The sequence below is a fragment of the Rhinolophus sinicus genome, chromosome 2 (assembly GCF_057876585.1).
Source record: "Rhinolophus sinicus isolate RSI-liver-muscle chromosome 2, RSI-T2T, whole genome shotgun sequence".
NCBI lineage: Eukaryota > Metazoa > Chordata > Mammalia > Chiroptera > Rhinolophidae > Rhinolophus > Rhinolophus sinicus.
In genome coordinates, this window is record NC_142502.1 from 124,303,323 (window position 1) to 124,328,350 (window position 25,028).

General features: G+C 35.7%; 1 protein-coding gene across 9 annotated transcripts in view; it reads left to right on the forward strand.

Annotated features, from left to right (window-relative positions):
• TSGA10 (testis specific 10) overlaps positions 1 to 25,028 on the forward strand; it is a 106,731-nt gene that overhangs the window by 58,654 nt on the left and 23,049 nt on the right. For 8 of the 9 annotated variants that reach the window (XM_074332357.2, XM_074332359.2, XM_074332362.2 and 5 more), the window contains 6 exons: positions 85 to 200; positions 2,519 to 2,673; positions 6,484 to 6,539; positions 7,994 to 8,162; positions 10,609 to 10,719; positions 13,900 to 14,085. In XM_074332357.2, the coding sequence (XP_074188458.1) occupies positions 85 to 200; positions 2,519 to 2,673; positions 6,484 to 6,539; positions 7,994 to 8,162; positions 10,609 to 10,719; positions 13,900 to 14,085 (793 nt within the window). Of the gene's footprint in view, positions 1 to 84; positions 201 to 2,518; positions 2,674 to 6,483; positions 6,540 to 7,993; positions 8,163 to 10,608; positions 10,720 to 13,899; positions 16,568 to 25,028 lie in introns of those variants that run through there. The other variant, XM_019753892.3, reaches the window with a different exon arrangement.

Here is a 25,028-nt window from a genome sequence, read left to right on the forward strand (position 1 = left end):
TTGATAGTTGTTATTTTAAATATACTAAAAAGTTGATAAAACATAAAAAGTTCAGAATTAGTTTTATTATTAAAATGTTTACAGACTTTTATATGAAAACACAGAAAAAGATCTTTCTGATACTCAACGACACCTGGCTAAGAAAAAATATGAGCTACAGCTTACTCAGGAGAAAATTATGTGCTTGGATGAAAAAATTGGTGAGTTTTTTTTTTTTTTTCTTGCTCTTACTTTTTCTTTAATTCTGGTAGAAAAATGTTCTCTTCAGTTATAACATAGATAAACATTGAAACAGACCCTTAAATTAAAAGTTTATGCATCAAAAATCATGGAAAATGCGTTTTTCTTTAATAGTAATTTTTTTAAACTTAGATTTAGGACCATAAATACTTAGACATGGCTTCATATTTTTCAGTGAAGACATAGCTAAAGAAAGCAGCCACAATTTGTAAATATGATGATCACTTTTAAATTTACAAGTTTTTGTATTATATTGTGGTTTGTTCATAGCTCTTGTAATGAAACATATTACTTTTGGTGGAAAGGGTACATATATTTGGCTATATCTATGGTATTACTTGTGTTTATAGCAAAAATTATTTTTGTAAAATGTCCTGTTTATGACCAGTGATCTCTATGAAAATATGGTCATAACTTAATCTTCTTATACAGTAAAGTAAAATTTTGGTCAGGACTATAAAAGCCCATTTTAAACTGAAGGAATATTTTTAGTGTTTGCTATTATGAAGTTCAAAACTGATATGAATAATTAAATGGGTAGAGATGCTTTATATTTAGATAGGGAATATTAAAAGAAATATAAAAGGAAATATTGAAGAACAAATTTTTGGATATTTTAATTCCAAGTACAAATGTAAGGTAAGCAGTTAAATAAATACGTTTTTATCTCAGAAGAGAAACTAAGTTAAAGTATACATTTGGGACACATCACCATATAAATGGTATTTTAAAATCATGAAATCACCTAGTGAAAAATATAGAGAATGAGGAGAAAAGGACCGAGGACTAAGTAAGAAGAAGCCATAGAAATAGGAAGAAAACCCAGAAGTGAGTGTTATTTTGGGATGCAAGAGAGTAGAACGTTCTAAAAAGGAAGGCATCATCCATTGTCAGATACTTTCAAGAAACAAAATAAGATGAGAATGTAAAAATACTGATTGGATTTGGTACATTGGAGGTTTTGGTAACACTGACCAAATTTGAATGGAGTGTTGGATGCGGAAGATGGAGTAAGCTGAGGAATGACTGACTGGGAAGTGAGGAAGTGGAGACAGGAGAGAACAGAAGTCTCTTAAGAAGCTTGGCTATTAAGAGTAGAAGAAAAATGTGGTGGTACCTTGAGTGGGATGTGAGATTGAGGATTTTTTAAAATTAGGAGATACTAGAGTTGTTTCAGAGCTATTTTATTTATTTATTTTATACCATGTGGAATGAACTCAGATACCAGAACACCCAAAACATACTGTTTGCCTTAAAGACAGTACTGCCTAGAAAAGGCACATGATGTATTCTCAAATACTATATAAGTCATCCTCTCAGCATATAGTATTACCTCTTGGCACTTCACTGGGTGGCCGTTGGCAGGGATTTGCCTAGAGGACTGGTCTAGCAGAGCTTCCCCTGTACAGCTCTAGACCAGTGCTTCTGGGACTTTGATGCGTGTCAGAATCACCTGGAGATTTAGTAGAGCTCTGGGGATTAGGCTTCTGGAGTAGGAGCTGGCCAGGGCTTTTGTGTCTTTACCAGTTTCTTCCAGTGGTTCTTAAAAGCTTCCTTGTACATTAGAATCACGTGGGAGGGATGCTTGTTAAGGCATAATTACTCTGCCCACTCAGGGTTTCTAATTCAGTAGATCTTGGGTTCCCAGATGCTGCTGATGGTGCTGGTTGAGAAACCACAGTTTAAAAACCGCTGTTGTCTGCCAGTCACTCAGCCTTCAGCATTGATATTGCCAGTGTCCTCACAAATCAAATCAGACTTCTGGGATGTTCCCCCCCCCCAGGAATTTTTATACTACTACTATAGAAAAAACCAGAATATTAAAAAACATTTGACTCTAAAGATGACTTAATTGAATATTTTATTAAGATCAGTTATTTACCAACTTATATACAACAGTGATTCTGGGCTAGAGGGAGGGGAAATGAGAAGGGGAGATGGTATTTTAATATTCCACCACTTAATCCACCCACCCTCTCTTCCCCCACCGCACATGTAAATCTACTTTGAGAACTTGTGATATAGAGCTTTCCTTGGATGTTCTCACTCAAATGTGTTAATTGTGCTTTTACATTTATGAGTCATTTAGAATTTCATGATTCATCCTAGTTTTTAATCGCTAACAACAAAACCATTTAAAAAAAATTTGGGATACAGTGCTTATTTTCAGTCATCAAATGTAATATAGGAGAACTTAGTTTGAAAAGTATTGTAATCTACTTGAACTGAGAAAAAAATTACCTAGATTAAAACAATGCCTTTATGATTACATATTTAGATAATTTTACAAGGCAAAGTATTGCCCAGCGAGAAGAAATCAGCATTCTTGGTGCAACCCTCAACGATCTGGCTAAAGAAAAGGAATGCCTACAAGCGTGTTTGGATAAAAAATCTGAGAATATTGCATCCCTTGGAGAGAGTTTGGCAATGAAAGTATGTTCTGAGAACTGTGGCTTAAGAGAGATGTTTGCACTTGAATCTGAATAAATAGGATTTTTTTCAATGTTTTTCTAGAGAGCTGAAACTTTAAAATCTGATTTTGAAATATTTCAAGACAGTCTTAAGAAATACATGTTCAAATCCATTAGCTAATATTTTTAAATTGATTTTTCTCTCATCAATTCGTGATTAACATTCATTACCAATAACTAATTCAAATATCAAAATATGAAGCATGAGATAATACAGCAGTGAGACTGATTTCTTTTTAAAAGCACAGCAGAACTTACATTTTCAGGTAGCCACCTTGGGAGGCAATGTTTATTCCATTAGAAACTACCTTTGTAATTGTGTTCAGAAGTAGGAACGCAGTTTTACCTTAGCCTTTGAGACTAGATCAGATTGAGTTGGTGAGTAAAGCTGGATGATAATCTCCATCCCTCATTTTCTGTTATTCAAACAACAACATAAAATGTGTTGCCCCAAAGCAGGGAAATGTTGATACCCTTTTCTAGCTCGTAAACTGGTTCTCAAGGCAATTCCTGAACTGTTCTCCACAAATGTCTTAAGCAAAAGCAGCATCATGGGAATCAGGCCTTGCCTCTCTGAGGGAACTAGTTCATTCCTTTATCCACCCATCCAGTCAACCAATATTTATTGACACGTAGCAGGTATTATGTTAGCCACTGAGGAGGGGTGGGCAAGCTTTCCAAAGGCAACAGTATAATTGGGAGAAAGATAAATAAAGATGCTATTATGATAGAAAGTGCAAAGTGCCTTAATGATGTCTACACAATGAGCGATTGGAGTTTGGCAGAAACACACCTACTTTAGCCTGAGTGTTGGATTAGGAGAGGAAGAAGATCTGAAAAGCTTTCCAGGGGGTAATGGTGCCTGGACCACCCTGAAAGATGGCTAGGAATTAGCCAGGAAAAGATTTAGAGAAAGGGGACAATGAGAGAAAAGGGGGTCCAGACAGGCAGAACAGTTTATATGAAAGCCCAGTGGCTTTCATAAGAGAATTTTATGAGCTTTCTTGATAGATTAGTATGTCCAGAGAATAGATTGCAAAGAGGTGAGTATGGGGACAGGGACAGGAGTATGGGGACAAAAGATGAGATGAGCTAGATAAGCAGCAAATCATAAAAATATATGGGTGTTGAGTTTAGATTCTGTCATCATGGATATAGAGGCTCATTGAAATAATGTAAATGAAATATTTATATCTTTATATTAAAACAAATATTTTGGTCCTTGTTAATCCATGTAAAAAATGGATTATAAGGAAGTGGGAATAGTGACAAGGACACTAGTTAGGAGAAAATGGTGAGAACTGTGTTAGGGCAGTGGCAGTATCCGTGAGAGAAATAGATCTGTTAAGGAAATAAGATTGACAAGATGTGCTTTCTGACTTAGGAACCGCATGAATAGTTGCTATGCACGAAGTAGGAAACACAGGAAATAGAACAGGCTTAGAGAGGAAGATTATTGACATGTCTTTGGGACGTGTAGTTGAAATATTCATACACTTTTGGATTTTTAGGTGTGGAGAGAAAATTGAAATTAGTAGATTGGGGAATCATGAGCATAACTGACGTGTCAATTTGCACGAGATAGCACATTTTGGTTTCCTTGTTGGAAAGCCTTACAAGGTAGTTATACCTTAACATTTTTGAAATTTTATGGGTTTTTGGAGGATGGAATTTTGCTTTTCATTATATTCAAACCACTTTTTGAATATTTAAACATGCTTTTCTTTAAAAGCACTAACATTTGGAAAAAAATTATTCAGATCTTTCGGAATCTCATTTCCCTCTGCTATATCTAACACTTCGCATTTTCTCCGTTCCGCTAACTGTACCAACATTATCTTTTCCTTCAGAAGGAATATGGAGTTGCAAGTCCATTTCAAAATCAAGAACTTCATATAAGATTATAAACATAAATGCATTCATCCTCTGAAGGGAAAATAACTTTTAAAAACAGTTTTAGACAGTCGAAAGAATAAATGTGCTCAACAGTGATATTCCGGAGCTGAATTTACACATACCCTACAGTGAAAAGCTGTAGTTTTACAGTCTGATTTGGAGATTACAGAAATAGATTCCCATGGAAATGTCTGTACAATAGCAAATAAGGTGAAATTGCTTCTGGTAATCATAGTTTAAAAAGATGTCCTATTACTTGCTAGCAGTTAAAGTTAGGAAACTCAAAAGTAAGTTCACAGATTTTTGAGTAATAAAAGCCAGAATTATTTGTGTAAAATTTTAGTTTCTTTTTCCTAAGTAGATTTATGACCATCCTGTCCAGATTGAATTTTTAACAATTAGCACGAATCTGCCTCTGGTTGGACAAACATACTGAGGTTGTACAAAAAATATTAAATTGATAATGATGGCATACACTTTAACCATTTGAGAATTAGTGGTATGAGGGCACTATTAAGAGAAAATAGGGCTAAGAGAACATATTATTGGATTCTACCTAATGCTTTTGTTGCCCTGGATACTTTACAATGTTTTTAGAGAAACTTAATTTCAAGATGAATTTCTATGGCTAAAGAAAAGTCCTTTTTAGGCTTGTAAAACATATTTAAAGCTTAACAAAGTAATGGCTTTCAGAAACACTAAGTCAATTCATTTTTTAGAATTTATTTTAAAAGAAATTATATTTCAGAAGCATGTGGAAACATTCCATTTTAAGCAGCGTTTTGTCTTTGTGTTTTTCCTCTTTTGGCTTGTGCTTCTTAAAGGGGTTTAACTGTTTTGCTAATAGATATTTTAACCATGCTCTAGTATTGATTACTGCCAGATGAGGACTCTGCACCAGTCTGCCAGAAAGCAGAATGGGAAAGAAATAAAGGAAGATTAAACACACACACACACACACCCTAACTCTGTCTCTAATGAACAGGAACAGAACTGGTTGGGAAATATAGGTTTAGTTTTTCATCTTGTTAATTGGTTACCAAGGATTTGAGAATTCAAAGGGCAAAGAGAACTCTTTTTTAGGGCTAATGTTAGTGTAAGTATGTGGTTATAGTATCTGTAACTACCTCAGATCAGTGAGAGTTTTAAAAGGAAGGAGGTGTGGGAATGGTATAAGTGGCATTAAGATATTCACACCCATTTCAACCTGACTGACTCCATTCATTCTACTCCCACACAAGACCATTAAAAAGGGAAAACATCAAGTTTCATTTTTTTATTCCTTTGCTCTAGGCCTATTGCTCACCTCTTTATTAACTCACACCTAAACTTAATCGTGTACTTTTATAAGTAACTCCATTTTAGCAGCTTTTTGAAGATGCTACTGATGACTAATATAAATAATATACTTGATCAAAGTTATTGTTCTTAAGAACTAAATTTAGTTTTACATGAGTTGCTTTCCTGTGTTTTATAGCATGAAGTGAGGAAGTGAATCAGTCCTATTGCCAGTATAGAACCCTCAGTGCCGAACCATTGGTTTGCCTCCAAATACAGAGTGCTTTTGGGGTTCATGTGTGGCAGGGTAACTGCACAAAACACCTCTTCACAGAGCACTTGACATATTGATCTCATGTCAATATGCCTAAATGTAGTCTTTACTTGAATAACCATAATCTATTGTTTTTATCCAGTACAAATATTCACATTGATATATTAAGCTTTATTTTAACGTGTAGAAAAGAATGGAGAATACATGTTTAAACCCAAATAGAAATCAAAAAGGGAGGGGGGAAATATCTTTTTGCTCATTCAGTTTTAACAGAAGTAACAGTTTAAGATAATTTTTTATTTAACACTTACATTGCTTTTCAAGGAAAAGACCATTTCAGGCATGAAGAATATCATTGCTGAGATGGAACAGGCATCAAGGTAAATCATTCAATAAGAATTTGTGCACTTATTAAGGGCAAAGTAGTAAGTTAGGTACAAAGATAGTAAGAAACAAGGGGTTTAGTGTTACGTGTAAGGTGATAACTTTCTAATATTGAAAGAAGGCCTAAGTCTGCGTAGGGAAGTAAAAGAAGCTATTGTGTTCGTCAAGTAAAGGAAAGGGAAGGGCATTCAAAGTAGAAAGGATAGTAAAGAACCACAAAGAACCACAGGTCATGTTCAAGAGCCTCTTGAGTGACAAGTAGGTGAGTGTGTTGGAACCCAAAGTGGAAGAGAAGACATGAAGGGAGGGAAGGCTGAACAGGCAGGTGGAGGCCTGCGTAACAGACAAATGAGTCTTGATTTTATCTTTGGGGCAATAAGAAATCATTAAAGAATTTGGAGGAGATTTTTGTGTTCAAAAGATTACCCAGGTTGTAGAATGCTGATAGATTGGGTTTGGGGAGTTGAGGGACAGGAGTGAGCTGCTTGTGATGGAGAAAACATAGGAATATTGGCTGGGGATGAATATTGGACATGTAAAAAGAATGTGGAAAAACATGATTTTCCTCTGAATTTGAAGAGCCTTTGACACCTTCTTGTAGATACGTCTAGTAAGCAGTTAAATAAGAGTGAAGTGTAAGGAAGAGACCAAGGCTGCAGATAATGATTGTAGAGTCGTCAGATGGGGTTGGGACATGGATATGAATAGGATTCGTCTGAAAGAAGGGGTAGAGTGTGAAGAATCAGGAGGCTAAGAGGTAAGCCCTCAGAACCGTTAAGTTTTAAGAGGGCAGACGAAGAAGAACCTGAAAAGGAGACTAAGCCGTGGCAGCTAGAGGTAGGATGAAGACTCTCTTATGTCTGAGTGTCAGAAGTTTTGAAATACTTAGCTAATGAATTAAGTCAGACAGAAAAAGTGAAAAACCATATGACTTCACTCATATGTGGGATATAAAACTGAAAGCAACAAAGGAATAAGACAAAGAAACAAAAACTCATAGACACAGACAACAATTTAGTTGTTTAGTGGTTACCAGAGGAGATGGGAGATGGTAGAAGAGGGTAAAGGGGGTCAAATATATGGTGATGGAAGGAGAACTGGGTGGTGAACGCAAAATGCAATATATAGATGATGTATTATAGAATTGTACACTTGAAACTTATGTAGTTTTGTTGACCATTGTCACCCTGATAAATTTTAACTAAAAAAGGAAATATTTAGTTAATCATTGACTATTGTGTATATTTAGCATCCTTTTTCATAGTGAAATGTTGGCAACATAGAGAAACTCTAATCACTATCTTTGCAGTATTTATTCCTATACATTTAAATGTGTTTAAAACTTCTTCAGATGTTTTCACGTTAACTGTCCATTTTCTGTCTTGTGAGAATTTGTTATTCTGTTTCAGTAAAATGTTTCTTATTATGTACCATTTGATTTGTGGAATAGACAGTCTACTGAAGCACTAATTATGTGTGAACAAGACATCTCCAGAATGCGTCGGCAATTGGATGAAACAAATGATGAGCTAGCTCAAATTGCTAGGGAAAGAGACATATTGGCTCATGAGAATGACACTCTCCAAGATCAGTTTTCTAAAGCTAAACAGGAAAACCAGGTATATTTGTTCCTAGAATCTTTTTCTCCAAAAAAAAATATATATTTCTTCTGAGGCACGGCCTTCCTTTCATTTTGTAGAAAAGCTCAGGCTTTGGAACGAGCCAGTTTTTACCTTTATCACACTGTATATGCTACATAATTTCTAAGTGAAATTCTCAGACATAAAGTATGAAATATTAAAGGAAAGAGGGAACAGTGAATATAATAGATTTGCATTAAACCTTAGAAGTACTTCCTTACTTAAGGATAAATATTTGAATAAATCAACAAAGATAAAAACCTTCAGAAATTTTGAAGAAAAGGATAGATTTATTTGATGGAATATTATTCTGTTTAAGTATGAGTGTATGGTTTATGCCACATTGTTTTTAGTCCTCTTTAGCACTTTTTAGATTCTTTTCAGGAAAATTTATAATTACTTCCTCTCTAAGCCAATGTATTGTAACTTAATCTACAGTTCTCATTTCCAATATCATTATTTTAATTCAAACATTACAAAATTCTATTTGGAAGGGTTTTCCCCACTTAAAATTCTTCACTCTAAATGATTTCCCCCACTTTACTATCACTCTCAATGTGTTTAGTTTGCATTATAAAAATCTGTGTTTTTAACTATTAAATACTTTGATTTACATAAACAGATATAAAGATGTAGCATTTTGTTAATTATAAAAATAAAAGTTGCCTGAGATGTTAAAATACTTTCTTCAAAAGTTAATGAATAATGGGACTCTAGAACAGAAAGGGACATTACATAAAAATGAAAGAAACCTGAGTAAAATATGAACTTTAGTTAATAATTATATCAATATTGGTTCATTAATCGTGATAAGTGTATCATACACATGTAAGATATTAATAACAGAGGAAACTGAGCGTAGGGTATATCGGGACTTGCTGTACTATTTCACAGCCTTTCTGTAAATCTAAAATTATTCTAAAATAAAGTTTATTTTTTAAAAGATCTAATGAATAGTAATACAAACAAAATATGTGAATTTACAATTTTTTGGCTAAAGATAAATGTAACATATTTATGAAAAACTAGATTAAAAACTCTCATGTTTACCACCTAGAGTTATCCACTGTTAGCATATTTTTTATTGATTTTCAATGTACTTAAAAAAATTTTATACTATGTTTTAACATGAACTTTTTAACGTAAACAGGATAAAACCACACACCCCTTTATATCATGCTTTTTTCTATATGAGAAGGCAATTTAGAGTATTGAAGACTCACATGAGTTTGAATCCTCTGCCTGGCTGTGTGAAAATATAACTTCTCTGAATCTCAGTTAATCATCTGTAAAAATGGAGAGTAAATGAGACTGTGCCTAGAAAGCATATCATTGTCTAGCATAATCACTCGATAAATATTTTGTAGCTATTATTGGTTTACTGTAACATTATAAGCCCTTCCCTGCTTTGTTAATGATTCATAAACATTCTTTTTATAATAAGAAGAGAAATGGTGTTACAACAATTTACATATGTTCAAGAGTAGTTTTTCCCTTCGTTTGGGGCGTAGGCCTATGTGGACCTCAGATTAAGAACACATAGAAGAATTGGAAAACAGAAACCTTAAAAAACATTTCACCCTCAATACAACTTTTAACAAATTGGGATGAGGTATTTTTAGTGTTTTATCCTGATTTTTTTCACTAAATATAGATGAACATTTTCCTCTATTATTAAAAAATATTCCAAATATTTATCATAGATGCATAATGTTCTATGTGGTTATACCATTATGTGTAGTTACTATTATTTACTGCCTCATTCACTTGCTGTGGATATTGTCATTATAACAAATAATGCCTTAATGAACATTCTTTTTCATTAAACTTTACTACATTTAATTTCAAATTGAATCAAAGCTTATGAAATTTCTTTTTAATTAATAAAAAACATTTTAAGTGGACTTTACAAATATAGTGAATACCCATGTATCCATCTCCCACCTTCAACAAAAAGCAGCATATTTGTCTTTCTTGTTTTTGTGAGTATTCAAAAATGTCTCTTGATATATTACCAGATAGCAGATCACAGGTTTCTTCTTGAAAATTTACGTCTAGTCCAGCCATACATGGAAGTGGTTATCCATTGCCATGATGGAATAGCTTTAAATCTTTGCTAATTTGATAGGCAAAGTAGTACTTCATTGTTTTAATTAGCATTCCTTTGATTACTAATAAATTTTTAACTTTTTAAAGTATTATCCACTGTGCTTCCTTTTTGTGAATTGTCTGTTTGTGTTTTTTTGCCCATTTACTGTTTGGACTCATATTTTTCTCACTTTTTATATGAGCTTTATATATTAGGTATATTACCTTTTATTTCTCATATACTTATAAATATTTTAAAATGTACTTATGGTGTTTTTGACATAGAGCAATTTTTTTTTATTTTTTGTAGTCAAGTCTAGCTATCTTTTTCCCTTAGGTACTGTCTAAAAAATTGAACGATACTCACAATGAACTTAATGACATAAAACAGAAGGTCCAAGATACTAATTTGGAGGTTAACAAGCTGAAGAATATATTAAAGTCTGAAGTACGTATATATTTTTTCCTTTTTGCTCATGATACCTAAGAGTTTTCACTAAAGTTATTGATCAGTTCCACTCGTAGGGAGAGCTGAATCAGTCTTCCTTTAATGCATAGCATATTTTAGTGTTGACAATGATTGGTTAACTATCTATTTAGACCATCACCAATGTCCGGAAAGGTAACTCAAGAATATGCCCCTTTTAGTTTGCCACTCAGCTGTTCTATAGAAGATAAGTGGGATCCTCCCACCTGAATAAAGGGCCAGGGGTCAGAATCAACTTGGGCTCATTAATATTTGAAAATGGTAGACATTTCAAGTACAAACCTTTGACAAAAGCGGCTCCACCTAATGGTGTAGCAGATCAGAATGGATCACCCTGTTGGGGGGCCATCTATTTCCTAGGACCAGAAGGCAAGTGGCTCTCCTCTGCCCTTCTCTGTTAGGAACCATTTGGGCACATGGGTGTGACATCAGATGATTCCAAGTAAACTTGGGTACATGTGTGGCAATTCTGGAATAAACAGCTTGACCAAGGATATTAAGTATGTCCATTTAGTAAAATGTTGTCTAAAATAGTGTAGTTGGGTTGATTAAAATAGTATGGTTGGACTATAATAGGTTTAGTGTTACCTACTTACCATTGAAACCATGACTAGGAACTCCCCCCAAAACTGTTTTCCTTATTTTATTTAGCATATAATTTAACAGCAGTCCAGAAACATATATTGAGCACTTATTGACTGTTTAGGACTGAGAGATAAGAGATTCTAGGGACTCCTAAATTGTAGTGCTTGCTTTCAGGCAGTAAGCCAGCAACAGCCTTACGTTGACAAAGCACGCAGTTTCCTCCACGTCTTGATTTTAAGGTGCCAGCAATGTAAAGCCATGAATGGACAGAAGTTCTGGAGTCAGATTGGTCTGACTCCTCTTCTCCCTAATGGCATGGACTTACATAGGCCACACAATCTCCCCGAGTCTCAGTGTCCTGTCTGTGATTGTAAATGCGCCAAACCCAAGTAAGTCAGATAGACCTAGCACAGTGAGCCATTTAAGTCTGTCCTGGGATAGGGCAGAACAGAAATAAACGGAAATCTGAACCACATTTAGCAGAGTCAACTTTCAGTCAATGTTAGACAGTTTCCTTTTTCTCTCTAGCCTGTCACATTCCTTTTAGATTCTGGAATTGTGTTTTCAGACATCACACATCAAGCATCCCTCAGTTTTTAGCATCCTCGTATGAGTTCCTTTATGAGATCTCACCTCACAACATAGCTGGATGGATGCTGGCACTCCTGTGAGAGAACAAACCATGGGTCCAGTTTGGTAGGGAGGTCCGTTAGAATTGTCGAGTACTTCATTCATTTAGCATGCAGTATGCTAGGTGCAGAGGTGCCAGAGATGAAAAACTGAGAGGACATAGAATGGCACCGCAGACACTGGGGACAACCGGAGCGAAAGTGTTGTGGGGCGGGGAGGAAGTAGGACCTGTAGCTAGAGTGGCGTGTGAGGACCGAGAGCTAAGAAGGACTTGCTTCAGGAAGCTTTTGTTACAACATAAGCACAGAAGTTATTTTTTAAAAGCCCTCTTAGAAAGATCATTCTGGAGATGTTGGGAAGAATAAATCAGAAGGGTAACAAAATCAGAGGGAGCAAGAGCGATCGGGAGAGGCTGTATCCATACATACTTCAGTCAAGGACAGAGGATTCCAGTTGAGGCAGCAAGCTTTATGGTCGTGGACTGTTGTAATGAGCCAAGTGGACCACCAGAGGGCGTTATGGGTTACAGGGGTCGGGGCGGCACCAAAAAGGTAGAGCTGTTTGTTGAAAGGGGGATTGGAGAACACCAGGGAGCAGTTCACTTTCTTTATGATGTTACCTGCCTTGGGCCCCACACTGCTCTGGCTGCTTTGGACGGGTACAAAAAAGGGTAAAGCACAGTTTCTGGTTGCCACAAGGGGGGGTGCTAGGTGGTTGGAGAGCAGGAGAGACGTCTTATGGCAATTCTTTTTCACCACATAAACTTGGAACCTCTATTACCTAGTCACAAAATTAAATTTAATATGAAAAAATGGTTCCTATCTTTGAGGAATCCAAGGTGTTATTGGGGAGGCTGTACACCCACACCTACCTACATAAAGCTGTAAGGCAGTTTTAAGAGAATGACAGACAAGCAGTGCTACAGAAAATTAAAGAGGGTAAAGATTAACGTGGGTGAAATTCAGTGTATGTATGTCATACCGTGTACCTCCCAAGTACACACTCTGTACACAATTGTTATTTTTAGTACAGTAATGGAAAACACACATCAGATTCTTACTGGCATATTTGGAATATCTGAATCTTGAAAGCCAGTACAGTAGTTTAGTAAGTTCACTTGCTAACTAGCAGACTTAGCTGAGATCTTTCACATTAATCAAGTTGCCATCAGACCACAAGATGGCGATATTAACTGAATTTCAGCTAGTCTCAAGCTTCATATTTGTGAGAATTTAAATCTGGTTTGAAAGCCTTACAGGATGAGACGTTATTTATTGCAATTTGGTCATTTTATTTAGCCCAGTGTTTCTGATAGGGAAATGCACTGTTTATTAACAGGTAGGATAGAAAGAGATCTAATGCCTTTAAGTTAATTACCAAAATTATAAATGATTTTTAAAGAATTAATTGGCCAAACCACACTAAAATATGTTTTTAAATATAGCCTCGTAATGATCACTCAATACAGTATATTATTTGTGGAGCTGATTGTTTTCCTCTAGAAATAAGGTCATACTTTAGTCAATCATTCATGTTAGAACATTTAAGGTTTTAAAAATGTGGTTCTATATTATATGCCCAATGTATACATAAATGTATATTTATGAATAGTGTTTATTGCCATAAGTTTGATATTTTACTTCTGAGCAATTTCAGGCAAGTCATTAGAACAGTAAGTAAAGTGAATCATAGAATAGTCCATGATGGAGAAAATTAAGGCTGGGGCTCTGAATTATCCCAGTCCCTTTTGTTAATTACAGAATTACCAATTTTCTAAACTGAGAGTATAGGTGGGATCCCTCAAGGTTATGTTGCAAATGATTCTTGTGGCAAGTAAATGCCCCATCACCTGGCAAACAATGAATGTTTAGTCATATGGTGACCATTTCACATCTTTTAAAGTAATACCTAAGACTTGCTTTTCAGGAATCTGAGAACCGGCAAATGATGGACCAACTCCGAAAAGCCAATGAAGATGCTGAAAACTGGGAAAATAAGGCTCGGCAAGCAGAGGCAGATAACAATACCCTCAAATTAGAACTTATCACTGCTGAGGCAGACAATAACCGGTTAAAAGAAAAGGTAGATTCTCTCAATAGAGAGGTTGAGCAGGTAAGTTTGGGAAAATGTGCTTGTGGTACATTCTGCATCATATTTAAAAGAGTTTTGTTTGGCTTTCCATCAATTAAATTTATAAACAAACTCTTAAATCATTTAAATATACTGTGAATTGTAACCTGAGAACTGTCCTTCTTACACCCATCCTTGTTCTCCTCTAGTCTATTCCCTACCCTCCAACTAGAATAATCTGTAGTACTTTTTAATATGAAGAACTATTTCAAACATAGCCCCAAAAAGGGCAAAACAAGGTAATATAAAACACATACTTATGCAGCCTCCCAGGTTTAAGGATGCTAACATTTTGGCATATTTGTGTCAAGTCTCTCTTCATTTAAAACAAAACATTACAAAATACAACGCCTCATCCTTTCTCCTCCTCCCTCCCACAATGGTTGGTGTGTATAACTTTCAAGTCAGTTGTATAACTCTTTTGCATATGTTTATACTTTTTCTACATATCTATCACCCACAGATGTATAATGTCTTTTTGTGTGCTTTCAGTTTTTTAAAAAGTGATAGTATACTATAGATATCCATGTGCAACTTGCAGTTTTTGCTCAATATTATACATTTGAAATTTATCTATTTTGATATGTATAGTGTACATCTAAACAGTTGCATCTATATTCATTACATAAATATTTTCTTTTAAAAATTCTCATATGGAAGGAAATTTAATTGTCTTCATTTTTTCTATAATAAAAAGGTGCAACAAACATCTTTTTATGTTTCTCTTTGGGTGTATATTTCTCTAGGTTTATGCCTGGAAGTGAAATAACTGGATCTAAGATATGTACAATTTTAACTCTTCTCAGTATTGTCACTTGCTCTCTAAAGTTTTACTCTTCCACCAGAAAACATGGAGTTATCATTTTCTTAAATACAAATCAATACTTGATATTATTAGACATTTAAGTTTTTTTCATACTTTTTTGTAGTGTGTTTCTTTGATTACAAATTAAATTGAGGATCTTTCATGCTTCTTAGCCATTCAGGATTTCTTTTCTATGAATTTTCTCAAACGAATTTTTGTAAACTCTATTTTCCTATTGGGTTATTTATCTTTTTCATATTGATTTATAGGAATTATCTATGTAGTTTTGATGATAATCCTTTTGAAGATGTTTACATTTATCTTCTTAAATGTGGCTTCTCTTTTCACTATGTTTGCAAAATAAACAGAAGTTTTAAATTCTGAAACTGTTAGAATTATTGTCAACCTTTTCCCTCATGGTTTATGCTTTTATGTCTTCTTTAAGAAATCTTTTACTATCCCAAGACCAGAAAGATATTTTCTTGTATTTTCACTTAAAAGTTCTTCTAAAAGTATGTGAAAATTTGCCCTTCACATTTAGATCTTTAATTTATTGATTGATTTTGTGTGTAGTTTTAAATAGAGATGTAATTTTATATTTTTGTGGATGGCGGTAATCCACCTTTCTTTCTTCGTTGAATTATAAGCCTACTTTGTCACAAAAATAAATTCCCATGCATTCTGTTCCATTGGTCTGTTTATCTGTCTGCTTACCAACAATTCACTCTTGGAGCTTCTATAGTTTTATGGTAAGTCTTGGTATCTGGGAGGATTCACGTTCCCCAAAATTGTTTTCACTATACATTGCCCTTATTAAACTCTCTCAAATGAATTGATCACATTCCATGATTTAACATCTTTCTTCTTTTATATGCGTTGAAGACTGGAAATTTCTCTCTAAATATTTCTTTGGCTGTATCCTACAAGTTTTGAGGTAATACTTTTATTGCCATTCAGTTCTAAAGATCACCTAATTCAATTATTGTTTATTTTTGATCCCTGAAGTTATTTTTTAAATTTTCAATGTATAGGGGACTTGAGGTTATTATTCTATTTTTTATTTCTAATTTTGTTATGTATTATAAGATAAAATGGCTTATGTGGCATTAACTCTTTGAATCTATTAAAACTTGCTTGGTGGCAGTGTACACAATATTTGATAATACTCCAAATGAGCTTGAAAAATACATGTATTCACTTACTGTTGTGTGTGTGTGTATTATATGAAATATATTCATATAAGATATATTTACATATGCATGTGATTAGGCTTGTTAATAGTGTCATTCAATTCTTATAAATCCTTACTATGTTTGTATTCTTGATCTTTCAATTACTAAAAGAAATGTGTTAAGATCTTCTTTTGTAATTGTGAATTGGTCTTTTTCTGAATGATTTTCTCAGTTTTTGCTTTATTTTTGAGACTATTATTAGTTTCATACCAGTTCAGTATTTTATATATTTCTAATGAAAATGTTCTATCTTTGTGTAATGACTCACTTGAATAACTAGCACTTTTTACTTAAAAGTGTGTTTTATGTATTAATGTGCCTATCTAGTTTGTTTATTGTTTACGAACTGCTGGTATATCTAATTTTTAAATCAACTGTATTGAAGTATAATTTACATGCAATAAAAGCACTCATTTTAAGAGTGTGAGCTGACGAGTTTTGACAAATGAATACACTGGCACAACCATCGCTATAATCAAGCTGTGGGACATTCCATCACCTGCCTAACATCCCCTCAAGCCCTTTTGCAGTCAATCCATCCCAACCCCGAGGCAACTACTGATTTGCTTTGTGTTACTATGGATTAGATTTGCTTTCTCTAGAATTTCATATAAATGGAATCACACAGTAAGTACTCACTGTGTCTTGGCTTCTTTCACTCAGCAGAATGATTTCAATGTTCATTTGTGCTGTTTTGTGTTAGTTCATTCATTAGTTCATATTGTTGAGTTGTATTCAATTGTCTAGCTATATCTAATTGTTTATGTACCTGTTGATGGACATTTAGTTTGTGTGTTAGTCTGCTAGAGCTGCCATAACAAGATACCACAGTCGGAGGCTTAAACAGTAGAAATTTGTTTTCTCACAGTTCTGGAAGCTGCAAGTCCAAGATCAAGGTGCCGCAGGTTTGGTTTCTTCTGAAGCCTCTCAACTTGGTCTGCAGATGGCCGCCTCACTACTGTGCTCTCACACGTTCCTCTGTGCATGTGCAGCCCTGCTGTCTCTGTCCTTATAAGGACACCAGTCATGTTAGATTAGGGCCCCATCCTTGTGACCTCATTTAACCCTACTTACCTCCTTAAAAGTCCCATCTCCAAATACAGCCACATTTAGTTAGGGCTTCAACATACGAATTTTGAGGGGACACAATTTAGTCCAAAACAGATTCTTTCTAGCTTTGGGCCATTGTGAATACAATTGCTGTGAACATTGCATACAAGTCTTTGTGTGCACACAAAGTCCTTTTTCTTGGGTAAGTAAGCAGGAGTGGCATTGCTGGATCATATGATAAGTGTTCTTAACTTTGTAGGAAACCAGTAAGCTGTTTTCCAAACTGGTTATAGCACTTGACACTCCTATTTGCTTCACATGAGAATTCCAGTTCTTCTACATCTCTCCCAACATGTGGTACTATTAATGGATGTGTATGGTTGTCGTGTATGTTTAGTTTGCATTTCCTTCATGACTAATGATGTTGAGCAGCTTTTCACATTCTTGTTGATGACTAATGTACTTTCTTTTGTGAAGTATCTGTTCAAATCTGTTGCCTGTATTTTTATTAGCATTCTTGTTATTAAGTTATAAGAATTTTTTGAACACTCTACATGTCCCTTTGTCAGATATATGCATTTTTGAATATTTCCTTCCAGTCATTGGCTTGCCTTTTTATTTTCTTAATGCAGTCTTTTAAAGAGCAGAAGTTTGAACATTTTGATGAAGTTCTGTTTATAAGTTTTCTTTTACACTTTGTAGTTCTATGTCCCATCTGATAATTCTTTGCATGCAACAAGGTGCATAGGCTTTCTTCTATGTTTCTTCTAGAAATATTATACTTTTACTTTTTACATTTAGGTCTATGATACATTTTGAATTAATATTTGTGTATGATATAAGATAGTCAAGATTCTTTTTTAAATTTATTTTTTGATTAAAGTTGACATACAATATTGTGGTTGTCAACATACACAACATACATAATGCTAAGTGAAGTAAGTCAGTTGAAGAAAGACAAATACCATACGATCTCATTTACATATGTAATCTAAAGAACTGAACAAATGAGCAAAGTAAACAGAAATGGTCTCAGAGATATAGAGGAAAAACTGATAGTTGCCAAAAGGGAGGGGGTGGGGATAAGGGAGAATGGGGAGGGATTAGACAGCATAAATTGGTAACTACAATATTGCCACAGGGATATGAAAGACAGTTTGGGAAATATAATCAATAATATTGTAAAGATTTTGTTGGGTGTCAGATGGGCACATGTCTTATTAGGGAGACCACTTCATGGATGGTGTAGATGCCTGACCACTGCACTGTACACCTGAAGGTGAAGCTGAATAATATTGTATGTCAACTATAATTTAATATATATGTGTGTGTGGGTGTGTATATATACACATATATGTGCATCTATATATACATGTATATAGTCATAGGATATGGAGTAGAGCATAGGGAATAGAGCCAATGGAATTGTAATAGATATATACGATGTCAGAGGCGCAATAGATTGGGGGAGGGGAATTATCACTTTGTGAGGGGTGAAATGCCCAACTATTGCATTGTTTTGTACACCTGAAACTAATAAAAGAAAAATAAATAAATAAATAAAACCATACACAATATAATGATTAGACATTTATATACTTTACGAAGTGATCACCCTGAGAAGTCTAATACCCATCTGACACCACACATAGTTATTACAGTGTTATTGACTATATTCCCTACGCTGTACCTTATATCTCCATGACTATTTTTATAACTGGTAATTTGTATTTCTTAATCCTTTTCACCCATCCCCCCACTCCCCTCGCATTTGGCAACCATCATTTTTTTTTCTCTGTATGAGTTTCTTTCTGTTTTGTTTATTTATTTTGTTTTTTACATTCCACATATAAGTGAAATCATATGACGTTTGTCTTTCTCTGCCTGACTTATTTCACTGAGCACAACACCCTCTAGGTCCATCCATATTGGCACAAATGCTAAGATTTTTTTTTTTTATGGCTGAGTTATATTCCATTGTATATATTTACCACTTCTTCTTTATCCATTCATCTGTCCATGGACACTTAGGTTGCTTCCATGTCTTGGCTAAAGTAAATAGTGCTGCAGTGAACATAGGGGTGCATATGTCTTTAAAATTACTGTTTTAGATTTCTTTGAATAAGTACCCAGAAGTGGAATTTCTGGGTCATGTGGTAGTACCATTTTTCAATTTTTTTAAGAACTTCATACTGTTTTCCATAGTGGCTGCACCAATTTATAATCCCACCAACAGTGCACGGCCATTTTGTTTCCTCCACATCCACACCAATGCGTGTTATTTGTTGATTTATTGGTGAAAGCCATTGGTACGAGCTGATATCTCTTGTGGTTTTAATTTTTATTTCCCTGATGACTAGTGATGTTGAGCATCTTTTCATGTATCTGTTGGCCATCTGTATGTCCTCTTTGGAGAAATGCTTATTCAGGTCCTCTGTCCATTTTTCAATCAGATTGTTTTTTTCATGTTAAATTGAATGAGTTCCTTATATATTTTGGATATTAACCCCTTACCAGAGGTATCATTGGCAAATATCTTCTCCGTTCAGTATTTTGACTTTTCGTTTTGTTGGTGGTTTCCTTTGCTGTGCAAAAACTTTTTAGTTTGATGTAGTCCCATTTGTTTATTTTTTTCTTTTATTTCCCTTGCCTGAGAAGACATATTCAAAAAAATATTTCTAAGATCAATGTCAAAGAGTTTACAGCTTATGTTTTCTTCTAGGAGTTTTATGGTTTCAGGTCTTGCATTTAAGAATTTAATCCATTTTGAGTTTATTTTTATATGTGGTGTAAGAAAAGGTCTAATTTCATTTTTTTTGTGTCTGTGCAGTTTTCCCAACCATTTATTGAAGAGACTGCCTTTACCCCATTGTATGTTCTTGCCTCCTTTGCCATAGATTAATTGACCATATAGGCATAGGTTTATTTCTGGGCTCTCTGTTCTGTTCCATTGATCTATATGCCTGTTTTTATGTCAGCACCATGCTGTTTTGATTACTGTAGCCTTGTAGTATAGTTTGATATCAGGTAGCATGATACTTCCAACTTTGTTCTTCTTCAGATGGCTTTGGCTATTCAAAATCTTTAGTGGTTCCATATAAACTTTAGGATTGTTTGTTCTAGTTCTATGAAAAATGACATTGGTATTTTGATAGGGATTGCATTGAATCTGTAGATTGCTTTGGGTAGTATGGGCATTTTAATGATATTAATTCTTCCTATCCATGAACACAGTTTATCTTCTATTTGTATCTTCTCCAGTTTCTTTTTTCAATGTCTTATGGTTTTCTGAGTACAGGTCTTTACTGCCTTGGTTAAATTTATTCCTAGGTATTTTATTTTTTTGATACAATTATAAATGGGATTGTTCTCTTAATTTCTCTTTCTGATAGTTCATTATTGGTATATAAAAATGCAACCAATTTCTGTATATTAATTTTGTATCCTGCTAATTTACTGAATTGATTTATTAGTCCTAATAGTTTTTCTGGTGGCATCTTTAGGATTCTCTCATGCAGTATCATGTCACCTGCAAATAAGGACAGTTTTACTTCTTCCTTTTCAATTTGGATGCCTTTTCTTTCTTTTTATTGTCTCACTGCTGTGACTTTTCTTGGATCTCATCAAGCGTCCTTAAAACAGCTATTTTGAATTCTTTATGAGGTAAATTGCAGATCTTCATGTCTTTGGGATCAGTTACTGGAAGATTATTGTGGTTCTTTGGTGGTGTCATGTTTCCTTGATTTTTCTTGTTCCTTGAACTCTTGCACTGCTGTCTTCGCATTTGAAGTAGCAGTCACCTCCTCCTGTCTTTACCGATTGCAGGAGAGAAAATGCCTTCCATCAACCCTGCTAGGGATTCTTAGACCTTCTTTGGATACACCTGCTCAACACCTCTTGTGGCAGAATTCTTCAGCTTGTATGCCTTTTTTCGATCATTTGGTCAGGCTGTATTCTGATAAGCCCCCTTTTGCTCTCCCAAGGGCAGTCCTTCCCAGGCCTGCAGATTTGGGCAGGTTTCTGCATTTGCTCACCAGCCATCTGCAAACTCTCACCCTTGCTATTGTTGGGAGCAGGCACAGGGAATTAGCCACGGGGTGGGGGATGTGTATGGGTGACAGATGGAGCACTTGGGGTGCCCATGGGCCAGCTGGGGTTCATAGGAGAGGTATTACCAGTGCCGTTTCCCAGTAGTGTACTGAGATACTTTAGGCAGTTTCCCAGTAGTGTACCTGAAGCCATCACCAGGTTCCATGGCCCCTTCATACGTTCTGTTCTAAGCCCTGACTGCTATGTTCTCAGCTGCTCACCACCTCCAAGTTGTGCAGCTCATAACTCAGTACATTGGATGAGGTGAGAGAGAAATGGGCCTCTCTGGCAGCACAGAGATGGGGAAGCGGGCGCTCACTCACACACTCTCACTTTCTCCGTGGGACAAGTCATAGGCCAGGAATGACTCTCTTGGCACTGAGTGATGACACCTTCAGGAAGAGGTGACATGGGTAAAGTCAAACTGTTCCTCTTACCCTCTCCATTGTGTGCAATCTCAGACACACACACACACACACACACACACCCAGTACGGAGGGTTTCAAGAAAAGTATACACATTTTAAGAATGGAAAAAACTATTAGCATTGTAATACTCAATATATACTGATAACAAAAGATGAATGCAAGTCACGTTTGACTTCTGCAATTACAAGAGGTGCTCACAGTGGTTACAATTAGTGTCCAGTCACTTCTGATTACAGTGAACTACTGCTTGAGCAACGTTGACCAGAGTGTCCACTTGTATACATTTTTTGGCTCCCCCAGCATATGTGTGTGTGTGTATTATGTATATATCATATATATATATATATATATATATATATATATATATATATATGCTATATATATAAAATATTCTGAAAAGTAAGTTCACGAACTCATCCTAGAAAAAGTGCTACACACCTCATTGCTGAATATCACTATGGTGACCTTCAAAGTACTCCCTTTGGGAAGCTATGCACTGATGCCAGCATCTAGTCCACCCTTCAAAGCAATTTTGGAACTCTTTATCTGGAATGGCCATCAGAATTGTCGTTGTATTACCCTTGATGTCCTGAATGTCATAAAAATGTCTTCCTTTCAGTATGTCCTTTACCTTTGGGTGAAGAAAGAAGTCATTGGGGGCCAGATCAGGTGAATAGGGAGGGTGTTCCAATACAGTTATTTGTTTACTGGTTAAAAACTCCCTCACAGACAGTGCCATGTGAGCTGGTACATTGTCGTGATACAAGAGCCATGAATTGTTGGCGAAAAATTCAGGTCGTTTAACTTTTTCATGCAGCCTTTTCAGCACTTCCAAATAGTCAACTTGGTTAACTGTTTGTCCAGTTGGTACAAATTCATAATGAATAATCCCTCTGATTATCAAAAAAGGTTAGCAACATCGTTGCAACTAGTTTGGGAACTTAATTGTCCGACCTTGCACACGTGTATATGTGTGTGTGTACATATATATGCGTGTGTGTGCATATATATATGTATGTATATACATATATATATACACACACGTATATATATGTATATATATAGCTTCATTGAGTTGCTGAAACTTCTCTGCTGGACTTCTGGACTTCCTCAAAGGCTCTCTCCTTTATGGGTAATTGTCTAGTTCGGTGTTCTCCCCAGGCCCCCAGACCTTCCCCCAGAGGGGCTGGAGCCATTTTACGGGGCACATCATAGACCACAGGTGGGTCCAAGGTCTGTATTACCCAACCCATGGGTGAGTGAGGCTCCTCCTGGTCCCTTGGCATATGGTGCTGGGCACTGAAACAAAGACAAACTCAGGAGTAGGAAGTTGTTTCTGGGTCTCTAGTCAAGACCACATCTGCGAGTCAGCTACCTGTGTGCAAGCCTGTCTTCTCAAAATGACTCTCCTTAGACCACTGGAGTTTCACATCTCCTACTGGGGTTGCCCAGCTCCCACACAGGCACTTGTTAAGATGGGGGATACTTGTGACGGACACCTCATTTGGCCGTCTTGCTGATGTTACCCTTGCACCAATTGATTTTTGAATGTTAAAGCAGCCATGCATATCTTGGAATAAATTCCACTTGGTCGTGTTGTATAATTCCTAATATCTTGTTGAAGGTTTTTGCATCTATGTTTACGAGAGATACTAGTGTATAATTTTCCCTTCTTGTAATGTCTTTCTCTGGTTTTGGTATCAGATGCTAGCCTCATAAAATGAGTTGGGAAGTTTTCCATCTGCTTTTATCTTCTGGAAATGATTATATAGAATTGGAATAACATCTGCTTTAAATGTTTGGTAGAATTAATCAGCAAAGCCATATGTGTTTGGTGATTTCTGTTTTGGAAGATCAGTTGTTGATTCAATTTCTTATAATATACAGGTCTATTGAAGTTACCTGTTTCTCCTTGTGTGAGTTTTGGCAGATTGTTTCTTTCAAGGAATCATTCCTTTCATCTAAGTTATCAATTTTGTGTGTATAGAGTTGTTCATAATTGTCTTGGTCTGTTTGGACTGCTATAACAAAAATACCACAGACTGAGTGGCTTAAACAACAGTTTATTTCTATAGTGTGGAGGTTGGGAAGTCCAAGTTCGAGACTTGGGCAGATTCAGTGTCTGGTGAGGACCCACATCCAGGTTCATAGACAGTTGTCTTCTTGCTACATGTGACCTCAACATGGTGGAAGAGGGGAGGAAGCTCTCTGGTTCGTTTTTATTTGGTTGGTGCAAAAGTAATTGTGGTTTAAAAGGTTAAAAATTGCAAAAACTGCAATTACTTTTGCACCAACCTAATATAAAGGTATTAATCCTATTCCTGACGGCTGCACCCTCAGACATAATCACTTCCCAAAGGCCCCACCTCCAAATACAATCACATTGGTGATTAGGTTGCAACATACGAATTTTCAGGGGGCACAAACTTTCAGCCTCTGGCAGTAATATTCCTTTATTTTTCAATTTCATAGATGTTTGCTCTTATTTTTATTATTTCTTTTCTTCTGCTTACTTTGGATTTAATTTGCTCTTCTTTTTCTAATTTCCTAAGGTGAAAGCTTAGATTATTGACTTTAGATCTTTCTTTTCTTTTAACGTATGCATTCAATGCTGTCAATTTCCTATGAGAACTACTTTCACTGAACACCACAAATTTTGAAAAGTTACATTTTTACTTTATTTAGTTCAAAGTATGTAAACATTTATCTTGTGATTTCTTCTTTGACCCATGTGTTGTTTAGAAATGTGTTATTTAATCTCCACATTATTTGGGAGTTTTCAGTTACCCTTCTGTTATTGATTTCTAGTTCAACTTCATTGTGGTTGTAGAGCATCGTTGGTATGATTTCTCTTTTTAAAAAACTTGTTAAGGGGGCCAGCCCTGTGGCTCAGGCGGTTGGAGCTCCATGCTCCTAACTTCGAAGGCTGCCAGTTCGATTCCCACATGGGCCAGTGGGCTCTCAACCACAAGGTTGCCAGTTCAATTCCTTGACTCCCGCAAGGGATGGCGGGCTGTGCCCCCTGCAACTAAGATTGAACATGGTACCTTGAGCTGAGCTGCTGTTGAGCTCCCAAATGGCTCAGTTGGTTGGAGTGCTGTCCTCTCAACCACAAGGTTAGACTCCCACAAGGGATGGTGGGCTGCGCCCCCTGCAACTAGCAACGGCAACTGGACCTGGAGCTGAGCTGCGCCCTCCACCACTAAGATTGAAAGGACAACAACTTGACTTGGAAGAAACAGTCCTGGAAGTACACGCTGTTCCCCAATAAAGTCCTGTTCCCCTTCCCCAATAATAAAATCTTTAAAAAAAATTGTTAAG